At 48.3% G+C, this 24,049-nt stretch overlaps 6 protein-coding genes across 6 annotated transcripts; 4 read left to right on the top strand and 2 right to left on the bottom strand.

Annotated features, from left to right (window-relative positions):
* Positions 1-496: 496 nt before the first annotated feature.
* N7496_000243 (uncharacterized protein) lies at positions 497-1,099 on the bottom strand (the record flags this gene model as incomplete). The annotated part of the gene is made up of 1 exon (XM_056693174.1): positions 497-1,099. The coding sequence occupies one exon, from the start codon at positions 1,097-1,099 to the stop codon at positions 497-499; it is 603 nt and encodes a 200-aa protein (XP_056559903.1).
* Positions 1,100-1,925: 826 nt separating this feature from the next.
* N7496_000244 (putative nuclear pore complex subunit Nup85) lies at positions 1,926-5,505 on the top strand (the record flags this gene model as incomplete). The annotated part of the gene is made up of 3 exons (XM_056693175.1): positions 1,926-4,439; positions 4,493-4,994; positions 5,051-5,505. 3 exons carry the CDS (start codon positions 1,926-1,928, stop codon positions 5,503-5,505), a joined length of 3,471 nt encoding a protein of 1,156 aa, XP_056559904.1.
* A 3,015-nt stretch (positions 5,506-8,520) lies between these two features.
* N7496_000245 (uncharacterized protein) lies at positions 8,521-8,748 on the top strand (the record flags this gene model as incomplete). The annotated part of the gene is made up of 1 exon (XM_056693176.1): positions 8,521-8,748. The coding sequence occupies one exon, from the start codon at positions 8,521-8,523 to the stop codon at positions 8,746-8,748; it is 228 nt and encodes a 75-aa protein (XP_056559905.1).
* A 2,367-nt stretch (positions 8,749-11,115) lies between these two features.
* N7496_000246 (uncharacterized protein) lies at positions 11,116-12,294 on the top strand (the record flags this gene model as incomplete). Its single annotated transcript, XM_056693177.1, has 5 exons — positions 11,116-11,326; positions 11,385-11,455; positions 11,511-11,722; positions 11,790-11,920; positions 11,987-12,294. 5 exons carry the CDS (start codon positions 11,116-11,118, stop codon positions 12,292-12,294), a joined length of 933 nt encoding a protein of 310 aa, XP_056559906.1.
* A 2,899-nt stretch (positions 12,295-15,193) lies between these two features.
* On the top strand, positions 15,194-16,831 carry N7496_000247 (cytochrome P450; the record flags this gene model as incomplete). The annotated part of the gene is made up of 2 exons (XM_056693178.1): positions 15,194-15,499; positions 15,554-16,831. The coding sequence occupies 2 exons, from the start codon at positions 15,194-15,196 to the stop codon at positions 16,829-16,831; spliced, it is 1,584 nt and encodes a 527-aa protein (XP_056559907.1).
* Positions 16,832-22,130: 5,299 nt separating this feature from the next.
* N7496_000248 (uncharacterized protein) lies at positions 22,131-23,188 on the bottom strand (the record flags this gene model as incomplete). Its single annotated transcript, XM_056693179.1, has 4 exons — positions 22,131-22,252; positions 22,322-22,445; positions 22,517-22,851; positions 23,062-23,188. The coding sequence occupies 4 exons, from the start codon at positions 23,186-23,188 to the stop codon at positions 22,131-22,133; spliced, it is 708 nt and encodes a 235-aa protein (XP_056559908.1).
* Positions 23,189-24,049: the final 861 nt, after the last annotated feature.

The raw sequence follows: 24,049 nt of genomic DNA on the forward strand, positions 1-24,049 counted from the left end.
AAGGTGTACTTCCATAAATTACTGCGCTAGATGGCCAGACTTAAGGTTATACGAGTATATACGTCATAAAGTTACCTACTAAACTACTCTCAGAAAGACCCTGAAAGGCCTTAAAACCTAAGATTATCCGTCTAAGGTAGAGCATCAATTATCATTTATAATCACCAAATGTTAATTCTACTCTCGTCATCATACAATCGTACATCAAGTAATAATAAAGGTACAAGAAATCAAGAAGACCAAATTCCCCCTTTCCCCACTCCGTTCCATCACTTCGTATAAACGTGCAGATTTCCACTCCAACAGTGTCTTGGCTCTTCTTAGGTTCCCCTCCGAGGTAACCATCCCCCATCCATTCCCCTCCAAAATTCGGCTCGCTTCAAAGTTCCCAGAAATTCAAAACCACCACCACCACAATCACCACCAACTAGCCAGCCTTCTAGGCTCCCAAGTCCAGACGCCAATACATTCGGGACTCCCTAGATCCAAAGCCTTGTTAAGCGCCCCCACCGCCCCCACCAGCACTAGCTGCAGCCTTTCGAGCCCGAGCGAGTTTTTCACGCAAGGCTAGCCCGCTCACCAACACCATAAGCTGGAACCGCTCTCCATACTGCACGTAGATATCCATCTGCCCACTCGTCGAGGTAAAACTCCCGCCCGACGACAAAACCGCCAATACCCGGTCCGACTCGTCCACCAGCTTCAAGCTTCCAGAGAACCGACTACCACCCAGCGAGCGCGTGCGTTTCCACGTAAACGTACGAGGTTGATGGTCGCTGCCGATTCTCATGCGGAACGAGTATCGGACGGTCATTCTGCTGTCGCGGTTAAGGCAGAACCATTCGATCGCGTGAGCTTGCGCAGGATCGCCTAGCCCGATTTCCGTGTCCGATGAGAAATGTCGGTATTTACTGACCCCCGCGATGGGTCCGGTGGTGTTGGCTCCCGCGTGGAAGGTTAGATCGGGCTTGCCGGGTGTCCAGTGTGAGTTGTCCACATGGTAGATTGTTTGTCCGTGGGTTGTGATGTCCCAGGCCTTGTGGAAGAGGCCCCTGGAGATTGTGTATTGGGCGATTGGTTGGGATCCGTAGCCTGACATGGTCGTACTGGGACTTTGTAGTTGGATCGGAGTATATATTATATTGGTGGTATAGTTTGAAGGATCGGATTTATGTAGAGAGTAGATGAGAGAAATTGCATTTCAGACAAGAGTTTTGTAATCATTTATAGGACTTGTTCATCGACAATGTCTACTTCGTATTCTATCCTTTATAAGGCCACTCGTCCACTTGTCTGTCTCTGCTGCGGACATGCTAAAATAAAGTCTTTCTCTGGGTCACGGCAAGGCTGAGGTCATCCAGCGGTATATAGGACCCTGTCAGGCCAAGATCATCGGCTCATCGGGCGCACTGGCCCCAGCTTGATGATGAAGGGCACCCCAAGAACGATTTGGCAGGGCAGTGCTTGAACGATTATGCGCCAATCACCTCGGCGGCCCCCAAAGGGAGGCAAGGTATCAGTCATGTGATTATATCAGTCAGCAGAGTTGGTGCCTGACTGCCGTTGGTGCCTGTACACGTGATGATAGTCGAGGCTCCCAATCAGTCACATGACCTGACCAGCTCTAAAGTCACATGACATGAGATCTCGCGGGCGATTCTCAGGCGCGTCTGAAGAGGACGAAACGAAGCAGAAAAAAAACATTCCGGCAGATCGCCAGATGATGGATCGCACTTAACTCACCGACCCATCTCTTACTTTTCTCCATCATCTGGTGCCACCCACCTTTCACTCATTGCGCCATTGCCTCCCTTGCTATCCTTCGCTGCTGCAGCTGTTGCGGCCCAAAAAGTGTCTCTCGGAGAGCAAGCTGTTGATCCATCTTTTGTCTCCGTGATCTTAACCCCCCCACAACCACACGCATCATGTCCTTCAAGGTCCCCTACGAATCGAGCCCGCCACCCTCTACGCCGGACAAGTCCAAAGGGCAGAGCTTCTGGAGCAATGTCTCCACGACACCTGCCGGCCCGCCGCCATCAACGGCAAACTCATTCACTCCGCAAGGGCATCCCCCATCGACCGCGTTCGGAACGTCGCAGTTAGATTCGCATTCCAAGGTCAATTTTGGACAATCGAGTAACTCGCTTTTCACCAAATCTGGAGGTTTCAAGACGGGCGACAGTATCTTCGGATCTTCGTTTGGTTCAGACTTTGGTCTTCCCAAAACAAAGGCACCTCCCGCCAGACCACTCGCACCTACACCGTCGCAGGGCCGATTCGGTGGTGCCACGAATGGCGGCTCTTTCGGGCGTTCCGTAACCTTCGGCGAGTCCAATGGTTTCGGTTCATCTCAGATGGACCAGTACGAGGAATACGAAGACGAAGGCGAAGAGGAGATGGAGCCCGAGGAGGAGGAAATGCAAGAAGAGGAATATGAGGACGAAGCCGAGGAAGAAGATGCGGAGGGCGATCTGGACCTGAGCACTCGCGAACCCTCCAACCGACTCAGTTTCTTGGATTCCACCTATGGCAACCCATTGCCAGCACAAGCCCCCGCGTTCGGCCAAGTGCGTAAACAGATCTACTCGAACCCTACCGATGCAAAGCGCCCGAAGCTTGACGAGCGCTGGGCCAACCAGTCACCACTGCGCAAGACGAAACTGTCTCCCAAGAAAGCGTCTGCGATGCCCTCGATTCTGCACAACATGGCCTCGAGAACCCGCCTACCCCCCGCCGATGAGCCTGCCGATATGATCCTCAACACGGAGGATACGATTCTCAGACTGTATGATGAGCTGCAAAGTGTAGAGTATCGGCATCTCGATCTCGATGGTGTGCTTTCTCACATTTCCAACAAGCTTGTCAACACTTGGGATACATGCGCAGACCGCAGCGGGATTTCTAGACCTTATGGCGTTGGCTCGAGCATTGGCCCTGGAGAGGACGCTCCACCACTGGTCAAGGCTAGCTTTTTGGCTTCTCTATTGCTCCAAATTCACCACCCTTCTCGAGGTTCTGCTCCAATTGCAAGCGCATCGAACCCTGCTGCGCGCGTGGCACCTAATAGTCTGGTCAAGGCTATGCAGCGTGCTAGTGTGGCCACTCCAATCCCACAGATTCTACTGGACTGGCTGAACGGAAACCACGCGTCTCAGACTAATGATCTGCAGGCGCTGCGGTACGTGGAGCCTAACCCGACTGCTTCATCAAACTTCTGGGATATCATCAACGCAGCCGTTCTTCGCGGCCGTTTCGCCGAAGCGGCTGAGATTCTTCGTTCTGCGGATTTCAACTATGCTCGATCGGCGTTGGAAGATGGCCTTGCCCAGCCCGGCTATCGTGGAATGCAGCTGCAGAACATCCAGCGCTGCGTCAATAAAGCGCTTCAGATTCTCGACTCTTGCCCCGGCTTCCAAGATGACGACTGGGCCATCACCGGTCCTGATTGGACCGATTATCGTAAGAGTGTTCTCTCCGCTGTCACCGATCTCGAAGAGTTCGCCGAGGGTGAAGAGCGAGACCAGGCCCAAGTGCCCGTGCAAAATCACGGGTTCCAGGCTGTAAACTTTGGTTTATCGAACTTTGGCCAGGGTCAGAACCAGGTTAGCTTCACTCAGTCTGCGCGTATGGCCGAGAGTCGCGTGCCGTGGACCATCTATCAAAGCCTGCGATCGCTGTATCGGATTATTCTGGGTGATCCTGGTACTATCAAGGATTACTCGCAAGACTGGGTCGAGGCGACTATTGGTTTGACTGCATGGTGGGACGGCGAAGACGACGGCGGTGCTTTCCGCGCCAGCACGACGAGTGTTGACTTCCAGCGCTCCCGTGGATCTCGGAACCAGCTTCGCGAGGTGGATCGCAACATGCGAGACGCATATCTGCGCCGCTTGGACCTGGCGTTCAGCAGTGCGACTAACGAGCCGTCCGATGACACCGGTTTCCGGGTGAACACTATGAACAGCTTGGAAGTTGGTTTGGCGTCTGTGTTTGAGGGCAATGTTCAAGGTGTGCTGGCATTAATACAGTCATGGTCTCTTTGCATCACGGCTGCAATCACGGAAGTGGCCGAGGTTGCTGGCTGGCTGCAGGATGGAAGCCAGCAGAAGATGCCAGGTCTCAGCGAGAATGACCTTATGGTTCTTTCTTACGGTCAGGGCACCCTGCCTCCGTCTCGGGAACTTACTCGGGATGAGGCGATGCGGAATTATGCGTTTGGATTGAATGAGCGCCATTCTATTGAGAACGAGACTTGTTCTCGTGATGGCTGGGAGATGGCCATTCAAGTTCTCTCCCGCCTGCACGATTTGGACATGAGGAAGAAAGCTGTCACGGAGATCGTGGAAAAGCTACCGCTCGACAATCTTGATCAGCTTGATAAGCTGGTCGTGCTGTGCTCAGATTTGGCATTGGAAGAGCAGGGTCGGAAGATTGCCGAGGTATGTTTTGTTTCGTTTATTGACAGAAACCCGCATACTAATCTCTCTTATAGCGCTTTGGTGATTTGACCACCGACACCTCGGAGAACTACGGTCTCGCTCTCGTCAGCTATGCCCGTGCCCACAACCGTCGCAAGGTCCGGGCCGTCGTGGAGCTCCTTATCTCTTTCAGTCTGGTGCAATCGCGCGCCTACCCTGCTGCTGCCGATCTGGACGATCAACTCAGATCTTTGCTCAAGGAACCCAAGACATGCCTTTCGTCCATTGCTTCAATCAACGAGGAAGCCGCCAGTATCCTTCAGTTCTACCTTAGTGGATATGCCACACTTCGCCGGTTCTATGAAATTCGCGATGAGGCGTTGGGATTGGCGGAGGGCCAGCTCCCGCGATTCAAGCCGCTTGCTCGTCGCCGCGCTGCAGCTAAGGCTCTTGCGGCAGTTATTAGCAGTGCTGCCGATAATATCTACGGTGGTTTGTTCGACCCGGAGCGTGACTCTGCCGTCCAGGTAGATGGGTTGATGGCGTTGTTGGGCGAGGCATTGCCATTCGTCAACCGTGAGTTCGCCCCTAACTTTGTGCTTTTAATTCATTAAGTTACTAACAACACACAGAACCATCCCCCATCCTCACCGTCTCCCAGCAATTCACAATTCTCTCCGCAATTGAAGACCTCGAAACGGTTACCCCCCGGGTCTATGCCCAATGCGAAGAATGCTTCCGCTCCACCCTCCTCTCCGCAAACGCAACAACCTCCTTCCCCTCCCCTCCATCCCCACGCACTCTCCTCAAGAAATCCGTCTCCGCCTTTTCAGCATCAACCTTCTCTATTATCGGTTCCGACATGCTCGAGTCTGCCCGCACCCGCTCTGCTTCGGGCTCGGTTCCCACTTCCACCGGTAGTTCGGGCGTGCTTGTCCCGCGACCTGGCGATAAGGACGCCGGGTCGGTCCGTGGTTGGGATTGGAGGGTGGGTCTGCCTGAGGGGACGAGGGGCGAGGATGTACTCCGGATGTTGAGATTGGGGCTTGCGCGTGGCTTGAGTGTTGGTGCCTTGGGAGTCGTTTAGTGTTTGGTAAAGTGAAGCTGGTCTAGGTCTAGGGCCGGGTTCAGCGTGTGCCCATGGCATGACCAGCTGAGGATTTCTGGCGATGAAGGTCTGGAGCATGTATGATTACTTTGGCGTTGGGTATTTTTTTTTCACTTTTACTTTTTACTTTTTTTTCTCGTGTTGGCTGTGAGCCCTGGATGCATGATAATAGCATTTATCTTTTTCCACTTGGGATATTTGTTTTTTCTTGGAGGTCTTTCATACTCGACAGTAGTTTTTGCCGAGTGTGGCTGGTGGTCAGGTGAGCTTGGGACAGATAGACTGTCTTGTCTGACTAGTTGGAGTGATAAGCCCCATGTGGGTGTATTTTCGTAGATTGGAGTGGAGTGTATTGGGACTGTAAAGCGTGTTGATTGTTAGGTGATTCTGTAGTGATCATGTATAGTGAGGTTGTTGATCTATGGTTGACATACCGGGGAATACAGCGGTAGTCTGAGATTAAACCGACTAGACTTTGAAATAGCTTCGTCTAGCTTAAGAATAATAATTACAGTGGTGATTGCATAGCTATCTACGGAAATAGCCTTAAAATAGAATAAAGCTTTCTAAAAGAGTGGAAGTTGAAGAACATCTGGTGGTACTGTTTTCGGGCTCTAGATTCAGAGACTGAAGAACTGCATTCCAAAATAATTCCAATCTACATTTACACCTGAACCCGGTAGAATGTCTTAAAACAATATCCTATTCAATCTAAATGCAAGATAATATTACATTGCATATTCAATATGATAATCTCTCCCCAAGCTCCTGCAGTAGTGCGACTCTCCCTCGACCATCTCCAGCTGACACACGTTTCATCTTTGGAACCAACCAGCTCCTTTTCTTTTTTTTCCTCCCAACAACCAATCACCTCGACTCACGGAGCTTCAGCCCTACAGCATTACCCCTTCCATTATTAAATTCCCTGACGAAAACGAGCCAGGAGAGTTGACCCGACCGTGACAATCATGACACACCCGAGGAAAGACCATCAGCAGCTGAATGGCGGGAGCCTAATCCACTCTAGCGGGCAAGACGGCCCCGCCGAGATCTCGATGGGGATACCGATACCGTGATAGATGGGAGATGGGAACCAGATGAGAATCTGAAATCACCGACCAGACACCGCTGTGTCAGGATGAGGTCGTGGTATACTTGGGTTCCTCAGTATGGGAGATCTTGCATCGCGAGACGGTGTACGATGGATGCATATGCAGCAGCGCATCCCGAGGTGCAACAAACCAACATGCCCGGGGAGGATCCACAATGATGCACAGCGAGGCGGAGTTCCCAGCGCCCGATGAATCATAGCAAGGAATTGCAAAAGTCCCAAAGCTAGCGTCCCGACAATTCCAAGAAGCCAAGCCTCGTCCCTCATCTCCGGGGCCGATGTCTGCCTCCCACTCAGCCTCGCGCCATGTGGTCTGGCGCACGACTACGGCAGACTAATTGGACTGAACGGGGTTAACTGGGTTAACAGCCACCGAGGACCTGGTCCTCACCGACTCCCCCTGCCAAAACCTGGTCTCCTGCACCCCGGCTTAACGGTGCGTTCACCGTCTCTGCGGCTTAGCTCTGGGATTATTGTCATCATTCTATTCTTCGACCTACAACTGACTCAACCGAGGGACTTACTTCTTCCCCCCTCTCTAGCCACAGCTGCTACCGTCTGCTCGGCTCGGCTCATGGATACTGCGCTATTCTTTCTGACGTGAACTGCTGCTCCCTGCAATGGACTCTGATCGGGACTTGGGAGCCACAGTCGTGTGGCTCACCCCCCCGCGGGGCTGACGGGTTGTGGATTCCCTGGTTTCGTTTCTTTTGGTGGTTTCGACGGTTGATTGTGTACTAGAGCGCTGAGATGTTGCACAGAGTGGCCTGATGATACCTATTATTATCAATATTGTCGCGAATTTAACTAATTTTTACCAAATTGCCTAGCTGATTCTAGCTTGCCAGTACGTACTGTATATTCACTGGAAATCAAATGCCGATGACGGAGAATCCTGAAGATGTCATTGCGACTAGGAATTCTCCCATCTTCAAGCCTCCTCTAGGTAATTCCCCACTTTACTAAATACAGAAACAAGACTAATCCTAATCCCGAGTTTCTTTCCTCTCCCCCTCTCTCTTCCAAGGTTCCTCGGGGCGTCTGGCAGCCAAGTATACTCCATCCACCATGCATAACGCACCAGTCACGAGTAAACGCTAAACTACAAACCTAACTAACCTAACTCCGACTCATACACTGACTCCTTCCAGTAAAGGTCCCACCCCCCCATTCAGCTCCTCGTTCGTATTTCCCGATTGGCGTTTTCCCCCTCTGCTCGTCGGTGTTTTCCGAGAAGTGGATCCCCCGCTTGGGCCATTTTGGCTTTATCGTTGCCTGGGGTGTCCACCGTAGGGCTGGCCGTTTGGTAAATCTTGTGGGATGCCTTGCATTCTTGGTAAAACTTGTCAGAGCATTTGCAGCTGGTGGAGTCCCCTGTGGGTGGATACTAGTTGTACTGTTAGTGACTCCATCGGTTTAGGTCACTTTGGGCCTAAGATAGACTTTGTGCTTTTTTGGAGAGACTTTCTGTATATAACATCCCGGATGGGGCCGGTGGTTTTGCGTCTTCTTGCTTGATTATCATTCTTCTTCTCTTCATTAGACCTACTCCCTTCGTTATCCGGTCCATTTTCTTTCTTTTCTTTCGTTGATTCGATCCAGTTCCTTTTGTCGTCTTGCCCTTTTATCTGTTCGAGGCCCGGATTGCATTCTCTATCTAATATTAGGGCTGGTTCCGACGCTCGCTCGATTTATTTTCGATTCTATTTCTTGCTTCTATCGACCGAGGTCTATCATTGCATCGCGTCGCATTGCATCAACATCTATATCTACATCTACATCTACATACTCAGCTACATCTACTTCTATATCTACACCACGCATCCAAACCACCTCACTCAACACTATACCACTACACCTGTACTACAACCAACACAATCAAAATGTGCTACAAAGTCGTCGAACGCTACTCCGTTTGTAAATGCGTCTACTTCCAACACTCCATCGACCCCTGCTCCGCCTACGGCCAACGCGGCCACTCCGTCCAAGAAAAGACCGTCCTGGTCGGGTACGCCTGCTCACGCCATTCTGCGCGCGGCGCATCCTCTTCGCCCACTGCTGGCCGTGGGCCTGACTCGGGATATTCAAGTTCCAAGGGCTCGTATCGGTAGTTTTGTCGTATGGTCTGCTGGGTGGACTGCGGCGAAACTACGAGTTTGACTGTTACTGTTACTGTTACTGTGAACTGTGACCATGATCATGATCATGAGAATGACTGCGCTATGAGTATGAGACTGCGACGAGGATACGGCATTGACCCGAGCCGAACCGAACCGAATTGAGCCGGACCAGGGTAGCTCAATTCGGTCATCAGGAACGAGGAAAAGAATGAGGATGAGGACGAACGCAACACTGTTCTGTACTTTGGAAGATGAGGACATGCCAGAACGAGGTATCTACGACCGGAACGACGAATGACAACTCAACCCCCCGAACCGAACGGACGAATAAACAAACACAGCCGCTCTCTGCGAGAGTCGGCCATGTATAATCCCACATTGTGATCAACTCCACTCTCGACTTCGCTTTGCTTCGCCAACCCTCGCAGAGGTCTGTCGGTACTGGTTATCGATGGGCTGTTATAGATTCCTGGTGAATCTACACCAGCTGCTGAATAGGATCGTGGACCGATTGTGTTCAGCAATTCATGGCGATATATCGCAGGCGCATTATCGCGATGGATGGTACATCCCGAGGTCGACGCGAGGTAGAGCTGCAGGCAATTGGGGAGGATAAGACGAATATCAACGACAGGGTACGACACGACACCGCGGGGACGGACATGTATTTTAGGGGCACATCATATCGCATCACATCGACTCGACAACCCTCTCTCGACTTGACCGGATCAAGCTAGAAGGGGGTGTGCTGACGTTGGTTTTGGTGCCATGGTTGCTTTATTTTCAGTGTTGGCTCTGTGAGCCGTGGCTATCATTCATTGTTGATTGTTGGTTAGGGACTGTAAGGCTGTTCCTTGTTACTGTCGACTGGTTTCGGCGGTGATGATTTGTATGTCTATTGTGCTGCAGGTGCAGGTGCATTGGTGTATTGGTTAGAAGTCGAGCGCGTGTGATTGTGTGGATAGGATTGGAGTGTTGGGTTTTACTGTCGTTTACTTTTAGGTGTTTAATACTATGTCCTTCTTTTTTTAATTAGCTGGCTTTTAGGGGAGGATGTAGAAGTTAGGTTCTGAAGTAGATATCGCTCTACATACAGTACCATTTTCCTCTTTCGGGTGGGGCTTGCCTTTCTGAGCTACGGCCACTTTATTAGGGCGCGCAGAGACTAAATCATTAAGTAACCGAGTGCTTAGTCCAGGTTCAGGCTGAGTGACCAGATCAGTATACTCGCGTGGCTGATCAGAGGGCACTTAGCGAGCCAATTTACCGATTACTCGGGGCCTATCATATGAACCTATTTATTAAGCACTCAGTTCGCGCTCGTGTATAGGAACTGCACAGCCCCGGTTTAAGGCCTACTGAGTAATAAGCGATCAACGTAAGGTTAGGAAAGTGAGTGACTCCGCGCCGAGCTTGATAGGGTGGAATTCAAGGCAAAGAATTTTGATCATGATTTCAAAATGATCTCAGTGATTTCGTATTTGGCAAAGTAAGCGGCCGATCTGATGAATTCAGCCAGAGGTCTATCAGCATCTTAAATTGGCTTGTTGTTAACCGAGACGCTTGTTAGGTGCGTTATCCCACATGCTGAGCGATACCTAAACCCCCATTGGCGCATCTAGCTTTTAACTTTCTTAGCGCACTAGAATGCTCTTTAGGTACTTCTCTGGTCGTTCTGCAGATTGCGAAAACATGCAAGATTGCGCGACATAGTTAGCCTGATAATGTGAAGAAAATCAGGAACACAAGTCCTTGGCACACGTGTGCACTAGTCGCCGTACGATTTGCAAGGATGTGCGGGAGCTAGCTCATAATCTTGCCGTGCAATGAAGATGCCAAAAGCTTCTAGGGCCTTGTAGATATACCCGCCGTGCTACGGGAAACCCCGCGCCACCCGCAAGACAATTGTTTTGTACCCTGCCAAACAATTGTCAAAGTTCGATTCTCACCACAACTATTGACGCCATTATCACAGTGAGATGATCTTTTGGTATTGCATTTATTCATGTTTGGAAAGCCATAATTCCCTCAGTTTGTTAGTGTACGGAATAATTCGTGTTAAGAGAACTCTCTACATTGAAAAGTGGTGTCATGCAAGCCCGCCCCTAGGGTGGTTAGTGCTACGGACTCCGTCGCTACACGTGGTCGGCTGCCGGGATATAACACGATAGATTGATATTTCGATACTACCTCGCTTGCATCTTCGGGAATTTATTGCAGATCGCGAAGCGACGGAAGTTTAAAGCATTTAAAGGGTTTGGGGTTGGACGGGTATATATAGATAGGGAAATGTCGCTCTAAACTAGATTGTAATCTTCGAGGAACAACTTATTTCTCAACATTACCACCCCGGATACTATGATCTTCTCGAAGACTACTGCGCTTCTCGCGCTGGCGTCGGGAGCCTACTCTCAGTCGCAATATACCTCCACTGGCACTGCTGCTGTAGCCAAGGCAGCTGCCACCGCGCTGACACTATCCCCTACTTCGAGTGTCACTGGTTTAACTTTCGATCGGTTCGTTCAGATCTGGCTGGAGAATGAGAATTATAGTGCTGCCATCAAGGATAGTGAGTGAACAATAACGTGGGATTCGAATATAACTCACTTTGCTAACCTGGAATTTAGCAAACCTCGCCTATCTTGCGTCTCTGGGCATCACACTCACAAATTATTTTGCCATCACCCATCCCTCTCAGGTAGAATGACCCGAGATTTTTAGATTGTCCATTTTTGCTCACATGGGGATCACAGCCTAACTATGTCGCCGCCGTTGGTGGCAGCACTTTCGGGATCGCTGACGACAGCATGCACTATATCTCTTCCAGCACCAAGACCATCGTTGACCTCCTGGAAGATGCTGGCGTCAGCTGGAGTTTGTATCAGGAGGATATGCCTTATTCTGGCTTCGAGGCCAATTATCCCAACCAAAAGACTGGCGCAAATGACTACGTGCGCAAGCACAAGTGAGTCTAGTCTCCCAATGCAAATATTATGCAGAAGCACAGAGCCACTAACAAAGTATTTTGCAAGTCCTCTAATGAGCTACAACTCGGTGACATCGAATACAGACCGTCTTGCTAAGTCGAAGAACTTCACTATGTTCTATGAAGACCTGAACAACAACGAGCTGCCTCAATGGATGTTCATCACTCCTAACATGAGTATGTGTTTCTCTATTCTATGTCAAAATTCTTTGAACTTGAACTAATTCAAATGCAACTTCGCAGCCAACGATGGCCACGATAGTTCCCTAGCCGCAGCTGGAACTTGGTCCCGTAACTTTTTGACTCCGCTGCTCTCGAACTCAAATTTCAATACTGATCGTACTCTGATCATCCTTACCTTTGACGAGGGTTTGACCACTGGAACAAACCAAATTTATGCTGCCCTTTTGGGTGGTGCAGTCTCCAGCGCCAAGGTTGGTACCTCGGATGACACTGCGTATAATCACTATAGTCTGTTGAAGACTGTGGAGACCAACTGGGCTCTGGGCAACCTTGGAGAGAACGATGTGGATGCCACTGCGTTCTTCTAGGGGGCTTACAATGATGACCACGGAGGAATATATATAGCACGAGGCTACAAAACATCGTCTTTAGTACCAATCGTCAATTAAATTTAGTCGAATTTATTGATATTTATCATGCAGATCCTCTAATTTAGTCTGGCATCGTGATTAGAATGAAGTTTTAATAGTTAGAAGATATAAAGGGTCATTGCAGGTCCAACGGACGTGTTAGTAAGTATCGTTGTTGTTGGCCAAGGCATGAATGGGGTTCATATATTCATTGTAGATATCTAAAAGAAGATTGTTTAAAAGATTATGACGACCTATCCCTAATAGACAAACTTTCCTGGACGAGGAGCCTGCGCAGCTGATGCTGTAACCTTTCCAGATAATCAATAGGCTTCATCGCCTTGATAGCCAGGATTTGCAATTTTATTGATTCCACCGGTAGTAATCAGAATGCCCAACGGAAGCCTAGCTGAGAATAAAGATTATTTCATTTCCATGTGGGAAACCGCTACCGGTAGATCTCAAACTTAGCGAGTTGGAGGTTTCCATGAGAAGGCTCATACAAAGCCAGCACTTTTCTTTCAACTTCAACGTGTACTTATAATTCGCATTTTCTCTTCAAAAGTTAGAGCGCACGCTTCATTCAATTCATGCCAGAAAGGACTTCCATCGGGTATAGGATCTGGACACGAGCAACTGAAAGTCTGGATATACAGTGACTCTAAACTGTACCAGTGGCAGCCTCTTCGGTTCCTGGAAAGTCTTCACTGATGCAATATCCTCATCCTAGTGCGCTATATACACCATCATGCTGCCAGCGCATTTACTTCAACATCAACTTATATTTGTGTATTCATATTTATCCTGGCTACAGTGCCCTTGTATGACAAGTACTCTTTGCCGGTGTCAATTTCGCTTGAGCCACGAGGTGCTATTTATTCATCAATCGATGCACCACTGCCAAGGCAAGGGTTTACTTGGCAGTGCAGGGTAATGTTGATCGGGAATGCTAGGTGTTGAAAGATTACTGATTTGGCTGAGAAGCGTTTAGAACAACCATCCTATTGTAAAGATTTCCTTTCTCGACTGATGACGATGATGTATACACCACCGCAATGAATTCGAAAGGAGAGACAGCTCCTTTAATATCTACTTTGAGTTTTGATGACTCGACCCCATTGACCTCGACGACTCGGTCGTATGGTGCTGCGTCCTCCTGTTTGCACCTGCATAGACTTCCCTGCAGGTTTGATGGTTGATTCCAGGACCAGCCCGTTGTTCTTTGTCATATAGACCTATTTAGGTCTTTCCCTTGTTCTTTTCCTTCTTCTCTAGACCATCTTCGTCTTCATGTCTAGCTAGACCAATTTGACTCGGATCCCTCTTTTTGCTTCCTTGCGTAGGTGTCGATGGCACCATCAAGTTTGATACCCCAATTACTACCCACCGGGCCCGTCATATTGTATAAAATAGGGAGGCAGATCTGGTCAGTGTTTTGAATTTTATTAGCAAGGAATTTACTCAGGCTTCGGTGGGAGAACATCATTGCTTATCAGCGATGTCTGAAGAGTCACTACTTTTCGCACATCATCTCCACCACAGACCGTACCGAACTACTTATCCAACCAAGAAGATATTCCTGCAGTCTCAAAATCATATCGAGGAGGAACCTCTACCTCAAGGTCAGACCATCTACCGGTCTATGCACACAAAGGCGTGGAAATGGAGGAGTGGGTAGATCTGGAGAAGCGATCGTATGATCCAAAGGCGTCGAGTTTCAAGCAATATGTATAACATGTCATTTTTGGAGGTCTAGTCTATTTGGGTTTGTGGCAGTTTCCTTAGTTCTATATCAGTCCGCTCAACCGTTGTTTTCTCTGCTACTGATTCAATACATCTATCCTAGTTGTTCGGCCCTTCAATAGAAGGTTTTTAGTATTTTGATTCAGCGCACACCCAAGTAACATAAAACCCAGTAGATTAGAATATCACAACTACCACTCGACTCGTGTGCTTCACATGTTATTCCTTGTTCCTGGACGACCATATTTGCAACTTACTTTAGACTCTCTGCCCGTGAGTCGTTCGGACTTGCATTTCTGATTGGTCACTAATCCTGTTTGCGACAGCCTCAGACCCCTTGGGGCCTCGAAGAGCGGGGCGGGGCTTGTAGGGCGGGCGCCCAGGCGAACAACCTCCACTAGCTACGCCTAAGAAATTGGACGAGGAATGTAAAAGAACAGGGGAGCGTCTAAATTCTTCAATTGGACGACCGTATAATCCACGCAATTCTATCCGCTGTGGCGCTACAACAACAACCAACAGGCGGGTGATTTAATGGGTTGTTGATTCACTCGACGCCTTGTCATTGCTTAGACTTTATCATCAATCAAAATCAAATGCCACCTCCCAACGGCGATCGTGCCGGTTTCCTGCACGCCGGGCTCCTTCGAGTTGTCGCGATAGGCGGGCGCCGAAATGGACTACTGCGGAGTTGATCAAAAGACGGTCATCGCTATGGCGAGTCAGGTTAAGAACATGTTCTTAACTACCCTGTAAAAATGACAAGCGTGTGTCCTTATTGGGTGCAGGCGGATCCCCATGCGGCGTACAGCCTTGTTTTAATTTGGCCCCCAAGTCCAATCAGGGCTGTAAGGCCAACCGTCGTCAGACGGAGATAAAAGGGCAACGCGTAACATGTGGCATCTGCACTAAAACCCAACACTTCCTCCAGCCCTCATTTCTGATTTTCAACTCCCCTGGCCTGATTAGCCGTGTTGATCTCCCAACAGGTGGCTTCCACAGTGTAGAGGACAAGCCTTCCTGCCAGCTCGCGAAACGGCTCCCGCGTGTACTAAACCCGCTTCCACCCCGACACTCTTGATCTGGTTGGTTATTATTCTCAATCCCAATAAGCATGCACGCAACCACCATTGTAGCCATTTTTGGTCTACTGATAGGCGTGTACGTTGTCACACGACGTAAATCAGCTTCGTCTTTGCCGCTGCCACCCGGCCCCAAGCCATTACCGATCATTGGCAATGTCCATCAAGCTCCCAAGTCCCACGGCTGGATGACATATCGCGAATGGAGTAAGCAGTATGGACCCATCTTTCATGTCAACATGCTTGGTCAGCCCGTCATCATTCTGTCTACGTCTGAAGTTGCCCATGACCTCCTAGCCAAGCGTGGAGCAATATTTTCAGACCGACCTCGTCTTTTCGTAAAGACCCTCTCCTCCAACTGTATCTTAAACATGAGCTAATCAAAAATTCAGTTGGCGACAGAGTTGGCCTTGAAAGGACTCAACATCCTCATGATGAATTATACCGAGCAATTCCGTCAACATCAGAGGCTCCAGGTCTCGGTGTTGAACGCGACGCCGGCAGCGACCTATCTCCCCATCCAGACTATGGAGTCACAACAACTAATGCACGACCTCCTTATAAATGCGAGTGGGGCAGGTACGAATGTCCAAGGATATTTCCAGCGCGCAGTCGCTAGCATCATCCACACATTGCTGTACGGCTTCCGCGTCAAAGACTACAACGACCCGGGGCTTCGCGCCATTATCAAATTCAACGAAGAGTTTTCCGAGTTTATCCAGGTTGGCGCGCACATTGTTGACCAGTTCCCTGTTCTCAATAATCTGCCAGGCTTCTTGGCCCCATGGAAGGCAAAGGCTGAGAATCACTACGTGGCTAAGCATGATCTACGTGACAAAAACTTCCGCCTGGGTCTCGGGTCCGACGCCTGGAATATATCAAAGCATCTGAAGAAAGTTGTCGAAAAGGACAGTCTCGACATGCCTTGGAACGAGTTGGCGTTTGAGCTTGGTACTATGATTGACGCCGCGCTGGACGGCACTACAGATAGCTTGATCTGGTTTGTGGTCGCTTGCATCACGCAAGACCAAGGCTTCATCTCTAAGGCACGCGAGGAGCTCGATAGTATTGTCGGGCACGATCGACTTCCAGGTCCGGAGGACAAGCCTAACCTGCCATATATCACTGCTATCGTGGAAGAGATATTTCGTTGGCGACCGGTTGGCCCCGAGGGCGTCCCTCACCTCAATAGAGAGGAGACTACATACAACGGCTATACCATTCCCAAAGGATCTGTCATTGTGCCCAACGTTTGGACAATCTCCCGGGAAGAAGCCTTGTTTGGCTCGGACCCTGACGATTTCATCCCAGATCGTTGGCTCGAAGAGGACGGCAAGACACTCAAATCTCTACCCCCGGCTGCCTTTGGTTATGGAAGGCGAACCTGCCCTGGCCGTCATTTTGCCCGCAATGTTATATGGAATGTGGTTGCCCAACTGCTGTGGTCATTCGACATCAAAGCTGGTCTGTCCGAGGAGACGGGCGAACCCATCCCTGTTGACCCAATTGCATGTACTTACGGCCTGGTAATGAGGGCTCTACCTTTCAAGGCTGCATTTAACCCACGAGGGCCATGGGTGCGTGAAGTCATTACCAGAGATGGTGACACTTATGGGAAGGATCATGAGGCCATGCTCAACCGGATTGGGGAAGAGTTTGCTAAGTTGTAGATTAACTACTTCCCCATTTCTCCATCATATGCGGATTTACAAATATCACGAAGGGACCATATCTGAGGACTATGCTTTGAATGAAATAGCTATCTTCAAGTTGAAGAAATGATCGAAAATGCATGTTCTGATAAGAGTATGCACACTAACTGTCACAGGCGAGAAACGGGCGGAAGTTTGAGATCTAGAAAAAACCTCGCATAATCTCGGTTGGGTCAGCGTAGACTTTACCGGCATTGATCAGCACTAGTAGCAAACGTAAATACCATATACCTACTCTGGTGCCCCCTAGCCTTGTGCTTAGCTTTTCATCAGAGTTTAGATCGCCGGGTGTGAACCCGGGTATTCATCGTGACAAGACCCAAGAACTTTACGTTACAGCTCTTGGATAATGTTTTCCATTAATTTATTACCCAGCACATTATATGTCAACGGTAGCATCATTTTTAAGCACTCTAAAGAGGATTCTTTGTCACTTTACAGCGTTTAACATGTCAGCATTGGGGATGCTTGTAGATGCTCTACTCGATAAGATTGCGAGGTTGAACATGAATCTTGACCTGAGTACTATTGGTGCCCAAATTGTCAACCTTTTTCTGCGAGAAACAAAACTAGGCACCGCGGTCCGTCTTTCAAACTACGAAATGGCAAAAGACACGCTATAAAAAGAATTGAATCGATTGACTGAAGTGAAGCAATTTGTTGCGATGATACTTGAAGCTCTCGAAGATTCTCGCTTCACCCATTCGAAGTCCAACCAGTTTGCATCAATTGTGAACATATTGAGTGGTGTTGCAAGTCAATTGGTGGTGCTTGCTGAGAAATGAAAATTTCCATCCATTTCTTTTTCAGTTTCTAGATAGGATTCAAAGATTAACTTGACGGATTACTTGATGTGTAAATGCTATTCAGAGCTTTTTTGTCTCGTTAGATTCTGAAACAAGTTATCCATGTCCACAATGACACAGGCTCTATGTACCCCCAGTGCGTTCCTTGAGCTCAACAGACAGTCCGCAGACTCAGACCAAAGGATTGGCGGGATTTTCCAAAAGGAAGTCTCGGTTCAGTCATCGCTCAGGGCCACTCTTGCATCTTGGATAATTGCAGTATGCCAATGTGAATTTAGACTCGAAAACTGTTATGGGAGATGCCGGAGTTCTTCGCATAGTTAAGCAGGATGACGTCAGATAGTGGCCGACCTTTTTTTGCCAAGTACTAGCTAAGCCCCCTTAGGGAACGGTGCAGTCCACAGTTATTTACGATACTTACGGCCGCACTCTGGTGGGTGTCCGGTCAATAATCTTACATTTTGCATGCTAGATAGAATTCAAAAGAGCCACAGTTTGCATAATCACTTAGCCAAAATGGGTTTTACGTTGGTAGGGTACGCTGAAGATACTGACAGATAACATCGCAGTGGCCAGGATCAAGCTACTGTACCTGCCACAATTTGCTCGTCGGGACAGGAGGGTAGTACGTGGACACGAGATTGCGGGATGGATTTCAGAGCAGAATATCAAATATTGAGCTCACATAGGTATGCGCGAATCCGGAAACATAAGATAAGTCGCCTGCGCTGGTGCGACTACAGTGTCATAGAATTGCTGCCGGAATTGGGAGAAACTAAATTCCTTGTATAGATCCCGCCCATCGAACTGGAGCTTTACACAGCGCGCCGCCGTATCTCCATAAGAGTCACCAGCGAGCCTGTAGACCTTATCCAGCTTGCTCATTGCAGTCTGATAATCATCCAGGGGCGAGGCTGACGTCGGATTTCCGCAAAGGACTTGTCGATACAGAGCTCAATGGGAAAAATACCAAGGGAGAAGACTGTTTTGTTGGGAATGAGGTGTTTGAAGTCGTTCACGAACGGCTCCTCTCGTATTGGCGGCGTTGAGAATATACATGAAGCACACGAGTGTTTGGAGAGCACCTCTCCGCCGCATTGGGTTTTCTCGAGAAAAATGATGGTTTGCCTTTCGTCCCAGTGATCGCGAAGCCAGGGACTGTCACTCAGGTGCAGAACTGACCAGGCGGTCGAGGCAGTGATGCTAAACCTTTGCTTTGCAGATAGGGAAATGCAAGGGATTTGCTCTTTGATTGACTGCTCGTGAGATGAAAGTAGAGACTTCAGAGGAATTGCTCGGATAATTTTTGATCAGTCTGTTTGGATGTCGACAGAGAATTGTCGATCCTGGTCCTCGTCTGGGTCTTTTAGGAAGCCTGCTAGAGGCCACGAATGACATTCTGTGCACACTTTATCACAGAGGCTGGCTATCTGGGTTTTTGTTTCGGTTGGTACAAACGCTGAGATTGTGGATACTTCCGGCGGAGTTGGTGGTGGCACGGATGAGCGGGAAAGTGAGCGAAACCTATGTAACAACTTATATCGGAGGGATACAGATGGAGAAGGAGCTCTAGCAGGAGGGGCTAATGGCGTAGCTAGTTCAGGAGCCAAGTTGGTTACCTTGCTGGGAGGGTATTAAGTAATATGAAGCTTATGCCATGAATCAGGCAGCTGGTGCAGTTGCGAGTTCGTTCCGTAAGAGACAGCCACTTTGAAGGATTTGGCTGTATAAGATTCATACGCAGCCCAGTCAAGATCGATTGCCGCTCGGTGAGGTGATGAACAAGCACAACGAAATCCAGACTCCAGTGCTCGGTGAAGTGAGCTTAAGCACTGACGGATCGAGTCGCAACGCCGAATATTGAAGCGGCGCTTGAGATCCTGAACTTTGCCACTGTCGTCTACCGCAGGCACTTCGGGCTTCTCAAGGGATATCCTCAAATCTTTGTTCCAATGCCTAAGGTTATCGACCACCTTATTGCGTCTTTTTGTGTTAAAACTATGTTTCACTCGGCGCCATTCCCATAAGGCCCTATCCGGCAGAATATTGGTCTAATCGTGTATTCGCAAGTTAACTCGGTTTTAACTTTGAGTAACAGCACTACCGGAAACAAGGGTGTGGGTTTGACCTCTGTACCTTTCCTTTGACGTCGATATTTAAGTTTTTCAAGATCCCAGCGGTAATGTCGTCCATGCCAACCTATTCCTCAAGTTTCAGGATGAGTTGAATGGCGTTGATGGTGTTGAGAAGTGGGAATTGAAGGCCTTTGGCTGGGGCAGGGCTGCTGGTAAAAAGGACATTCTGGACCTGGAGTTCCAGTCTTGGAGGCTTGATATCACCCAAAAGATTGAAGAAGAACTGTTTTTAGGGGCCAGGGACTGATATACAGTAAGAAACTCTAGAGCAATTCTCGGTTTGCCCATTGCGGTACAAGCTTTTTCAATTCTTAGGCAACTTTATCGTCGTATCCAATAAACTTAGTTTCCAGGACGTATCCCTGATCCTCTTCTTCTTGTCATTTCAGGGCAGCCATCAGAAGAGTGGAACTGAAACACGGCAGTGGCCAGACACTGCTAACAAAACCGAGCCTCCACGGCAGATGAATTCTCTAGCTCCCGAAAGACGCTCCTAATGAACCAAGCAAACATGAACTTCAAGTAAATCCTGTCTTGCCGTGCATTTCCTCATATTACCCAGTGTTTGCTTCTATAGCATTTAAGCGATAGCAAGAGTCTATTTCCGCGTCTTTCTCCTTCCCAGAGATATTCGAGTTGACCCATAGCTCTTTTGGTGATGATGCCAATCAAACCCCGATGGTTGCAGTATGCCCCCACGCCTAGTCACTTTTTTAGCACCACAACCTTGTACTCACTGAGCCCTACCGTATCGTGCCACGGATGAGCCACATTCGATTGCCGTGCGACTTTTGGGGCGAAGGTTCAAGGGCTTTCTTGGCATGGCAGGCTCCAAGTTTAAACCAGCCAGCCCCCAAATATCGAACCTGATCAGCTACAACCCCGCAGCGCCCCAAGGCCATTGCATCACGGCAGTCTGACAAGTAGAGCCTACCCCCAGTAGTTGCGACCGCAAAATTTGCCTGCTGCCCACTTTTATTCCACTTCGCACTTACCAGAATTATATACAACACCAAACGCTACCTAATGGGAGACGAAGTCACCAATCATATCACGTTGCTGACGATCCCACTTGAAATCCGAAATCAAATATACGGCCTCATTTTGGGTGGAAAGGTCATTTTGTTCATTCTCACTCCAGGATCCCAGTTACGGCATTGTCTCTGTCCAGCAAAAGGTCAAAAGTTCCATTTCATTCGACACACTGACGGAGATGGGTCATGGTCTCATTGCGGCAGCCACCACGAACCAGTCACGTATGAGCGACTTCCTCTTCTGTTAACATGTCGACAAATGTATGTTACTTGTGTTACTCAACAGCCAGTCGGATTTTTTTTCTTGAAATCTTCATACTAACTGCATGGATTCGTAGTTACTCGGAAGCAGCAAGTATTTTATGGGCCGATAATACCGTTCATCTCCAACTTGGAATATACCCAAGGTTCCGAATTCTGTCGCACCTGAGAGCTACATTGCCATCTCACGCATTCACTGGAATTCGATCACTTGAAATATCATGCCTACATGGCATTCAACATAAAGAACAAGCCTTAAATAAGGAATGGTTGGATCACTGGGATGGAATGTGGAACGTTGTCAAGATCATGGAGGGGCTCCTGGACCTCCGGGTTTGGGTTAAATTGGACCAAGACGTGACTGTTGAACAAGAAGCGCGGCTTTTCAAGCCTCTCATGAACTTGAGAATCAGGAATTTCAGGTTGGAGGTAACATGGCCAGCAACTGAAGGTTCTGAGGATTTGTTGCTGCAAGCGCCATTTTCTCTGATAAGGAACAACAATCCTGTCCAGGGAAAGCCAGAGTTAGGTATGGAGATATTCAGTAGTGGCCCACTTTGAGAAGCTCATGTACAATGCCTTGAAGTCTAACAAGAGCTGTCTTTGGACGACAGCTCTACTAATAACACTCCGATTTTGATCACACAATTATAACTCCGGTAATTCTCGAATTCTGTCGACCGGTGCTTCCTATGTCCAAATATAGAGAGGCACCAAGGACGAGCTTGTTACTACTGTGCTTATATACGATAGTTCAACCGATATTTTAATTACTCGTCACAGAAGAAGAATAGCTTCCTCCTTGATGATTGAGCCATACGAAGAATACCTCATAACCCTTTTCGATATAGTCCTTAACTTCAATTATATGAGATTGACAAAGGACTAAGAACGCAGTATAGAAATAATTGAGTAGTGGAAAAAAGAAGAGTTGAATTCCATGTGTCGTTTGCTCACCAAATCGCCCACCCCCCTTCTCTCACCCTACAAGCTTACATACACTGAAACTCTATGCAAAACCTTAACCAGTCCAGGGCTGCATTACCATTTGTACATCTCGCTTTCCAGCATTGGGCTTGTTCTTCAATAAGTCCATTTTACCCTCCTTGGTGAAATAAGCCTTCTTGTTGATCAATTGCACACCTAAAGGTGGAGTTAGTAAGTGGGATCAGATTACCGCAAAGCCGACGATAAACATATCAATGTACTTACCCATTGCAAAGTACGAAATAGACTCCGCGTTGTTGCACCCTGTTGGTCCAGCTGACATACAACCTTCCCATCTGTACTCCCAATCCTTAGTATGGCCTTTGTCCTCAGAAAGGGCGTGTGAAAACTGATATTTAAAGATTAGTCAAAATAAGTCTTCATTCTGACAATGTGCGGATAAATGGGGGCTGATCCTACCTCATGCAGCAAAGAAACGTCGAGTCGACTACCAAACACATCGGCGTTGGGCTCACCATCCGAGAGCGGACGCTTAGGGTTATAGTCGTTGAGGTTCTTGTGGTTTGTCACAGCATCAATGGTTGCATAGGCTGAGTGGCCCAGGACAGTGAGATACCAAGGGCAGAGCTGGATGGAGTTCTTGACTAGCTGCCCATTCTTCACCTGTGCGGATCTATAAGCAACGGTGTCACCAGTTTTACACCCATCATACTCTTTCGACTTTGGTACGAGAAGATTGGTAGTCTTGTCAAAGAGATAGGTATCCTCTTTTCCGTCAATCTCGACTTTTGTTTCTTCATACCGAGACAGATCGCAGTAGAGAATCTTTGTACGTTAGTCTTACTCTTCCAAGGTCCTTTACTCTTAGTCAACACTCACTGGGTCATGGTTATCATTAAGGTCAACTTGTTGCAAGTTCTTGAATTCTTGAACGTTCTTATAGATATCTGCCGGTATAATCATTGTTAATAATTTCAATATACACTAGATCTGAGAGATCTTACCTTTCACAAGATCAAGACGATAGCCAGCAAAGAACCATCCTTTTAGCTCATTAACGTTGGGGTCATTCCCATCCAGTGCAGTTTCTGCATCTTTCGCCAACGTCATAGCCTTTCCGACGGCTTCCATTAAAGTTTGTTTAATTGCTGCTTCGTGTATTAGTACGTGGGAAAATATGAATAAAGACAGTGAACTTACGATCGCAACTTTTGTCAATTGAATAGGCATCTACCCAAGCGACATGTAGGAAGAGAGAAGAAAGAAGGATTATGACCTTGGGCCATGCCATCGTAGCCATATTGACCATCGTAAAGTCAAGAAAATGTTGTTAGTGCAATATCTTGTGGGCTCCATGCGTGCTTTTAAATATTTGGCATGCTCTCTGACTCGAGAATGGCCATTAATGCCATGAAAGATGAATTGAGTCGAAACAATTGAGCCTTGCATAGCCCCAAATTTGATCATGTCAGAATGCTGAAACGTTCTCTTTTCGACTCTAATTGTTGATTCTTTGCAAATACCCACTAGATCATGTCCGCTAGCCTGAGCATCTCACTCAGCGGCGATGGGGTCGTTTACAGTATGCGTGATTTTGTAAACCAAAGTGCGGGGGCCGTTTGGATCTGATAGCAGTTATTTTGTGAAGCTATTACTTGAATAGGTCCGAGATAAGTATTTTTGGAAGCGAATAGCCCGTCTTTGATGTAAGAAAGATCCATCGCTGTCGATGAAACTTTCCGGGATACTACGAAGGGGCCACAACTAGCGGCTCTTTCTTTTGTCCGAGACCTTATTGGCTTTCTCCTTCGGTATGAGTCTAGTTGTGACGGTATGGGCTCATCTAATCGTAGTTTGCACTTCAGCCCCGTCTAAGCAAATTGTACAGTGCTAAATCCAAAATTGGTATTCTGCCAAAATCTTACGATATCTTGTGAGGGCCAAAAGAAGTGTTCTTGTCGTTATTGGACTGAATTGTGGGGTCACTTAGGC

The sequence above is a fragment of the Penicillium cataractarum genome (genome assembly GCF_028827025.1).
Source record: "Penicillium cataractarum strain IBT 29864 chromosome Unknown utg000001l, whole genome shotgun sequence".
Taxonomy (NCBI): domain Eukaryota; kingdom Fungi; phylum Ascomycota; class Eurotiomycetes; order Eurotiales; family Aspergillaceae; genus Penicillium; species Penicillium cataractarum.